Source organism: Opisthorchis viverrini, assembly GCF_000715545.1.
Source record: "Opisthorchis viverrini unplaced genomic scaffold opera_v5_358, whole genome shotgun sequence".
Classification (NCBI taxonomy): domain Eukaryota; kingdom Metazoa; phylum Platyhelminthes; class Trematoda; order Opisthorchiida; family Opisthorchiidae; genus Opisthorchis; species Opisthorchis viverrini.
In genome coordinates, this window is record NW_008752016.1 from 467445 (window position 1) to 469254 (window position 1810).

At 46.2% G+C, this 1810-nt stretch overlaps 1 protein-coding gene across 1 annotated transcript in view; it reads left to right on the forward strand.

Moving 5' to 3' along the window:
• Positions 1-878: 878 nt before the first annotated feature.
• T265_10355 (hypothetical protein) overlaps positions 879-1810 on the forward strand; it is a gene marked incomplete at both ends in the record, with an annotated part of 5572 nt that continues 4640 nt past the window's right edge. The window contains one exon of the mRNA XM_009176701.1: positions 879-941. Coding sequence (XP_009174965.1) covers positions 879-941 — 63 coding nt within the window. The remainder of the gene's footprint in view (positions 942-1810) is intronic.

A 1810-nucleotide genomic window follows, 5' to 3' on the forward strand; every position in this document is an offset into this window, starting at 1 on the left:
AGTGCCAGTTACGGGAATCTTCTCGTTATTGCCGGTTCGGGCATCATAAATGTACCGGGTGCAGCCGTCAAGACCTCCAAGAGGGTTTATATCGATTTCAGGGGCCGCAGCCATCAAAAAGCCACTGTAAAGCTCGAAAATCGCAGCGACAAACAAAGTTGAATTCACTTACCGAAGGACGTTTGTAGCGGTTGGTAATAACAACACCCCAGAAGGCCTGCAGCTCGATACGAGTTCAGAGGTCTCGCCGCTCAAAAAACGAGCGTGAGAATTGATAAGCAAGCCTCAGATGAAACCGACAGAATGTTGGACACGCAATGCTTCTCGGGATAAGCCTAAATCGACCGGCGAGGTCAACTTCTCAATAAGCCTCCAGGCTTGACGGCTCAGGCAACATGCTACAAGCTTCATCCCATTAATTTGGTTCGGATTGAAGAGTTCAATTCATTGGAGAAGCCTATTAATTCTATTCACAACCTCTCGCGAGCAGCAAGCACCTACCTTCCACGAAATCACGTTTCAAATCGTTCGAAGATCCGCAGTGTTATGCACCCATGTTTGCCGACGGACCTGAATACTCGAAGGTTTTCTAGGCTCAATGTCGTAGACAGTCCTGTCCAGTGTTNCGGGCATCATAAATGTACCGGGTGCAGCCCTCAAGACCTCCAAGAGGGTTTATATCGACTTCAGGGCCCGCAGCCATCAAAACGCCACTGTAAAGCTCGAAAATCCCAGCGACAAACAAAGTTGAATTCGCTTACCGAAGGGCGTTTGTAACGGTTAGTAATAACAACATCCCAGAAGGCCTGCAGCTCGATAAGAGTTCAGAGATCACGCCACTCAAAAAACGAGCGTGAGAATTGATAGGCAAGCCTCAGATGAAACCGACAGAATATTGGGCACGCAATGCTTCTCGGGATAAGCCTAAATCGACCGGCGAGGTCAACTTCTCAATAAGCCTCCAGGCTTGACGGCTCAGGCAACATGCTACAAGCTTCATCCCATTAATTTGGTTCGGATTGAAGAGTTCAGTTCATTGGAGAAGCCTATTAATTCTATTCACAACCTCTCGCGAGCAGCACCTACCTTGCACGAAATCACGTTTCAAGTCGTTCGACGATCCGCAGTGTTATGCACACATGTTTGCCGACGGACCTGAATATTCGAAGGATTTCTAGGCTCAATGTCGTAGACAGTCCTGTTCAGTGTTNTTGCTACCAATGTCAACCTGCTCACTGCCGCAACAGCAGCCAATTCGTTCAAAACTAACCCTTCAGTATTCATGCCTAAAACCATTGAGCTAAGGAGAAGACTGAAGAAATCCTTACAACTACGGTTATATGAATAAACTCCATCAGAGTTGAGCCGTTCGTGAGCTGTCCTTGGATTTCGATCGGCCATTTCATACTACTTAGGCATAACTAGGTCGTGTACGAATATCCGGAATAATTTATACTCAAATCTTCCACCTACTGGTTGAAACACATAAACAGCTGAGCTGACGTAACCTTCTTGATATCTCTTCGTCGGAACCGAACACATACATAGGATGAGGAATGTCGACAGCAAACGTAAAGCTGGACAAAATCAATAATTGTTACTGATTGTCGGGGTTGATAAAGCAGATGTGCATTTCATGAGCCACATGAATCCGATAAGTGAGTGTTCAACCCAGCGAGACTCCATGACCGTACAGAGCGTTTTGTATACAAACTCTAGACCCAAAAATATGAATACCAATTAGCATGGTAGTCCTTCCGAATCTACCTCCATTCTGGATAGTTTCCATGTAGCCCCTTCCAACATGCCT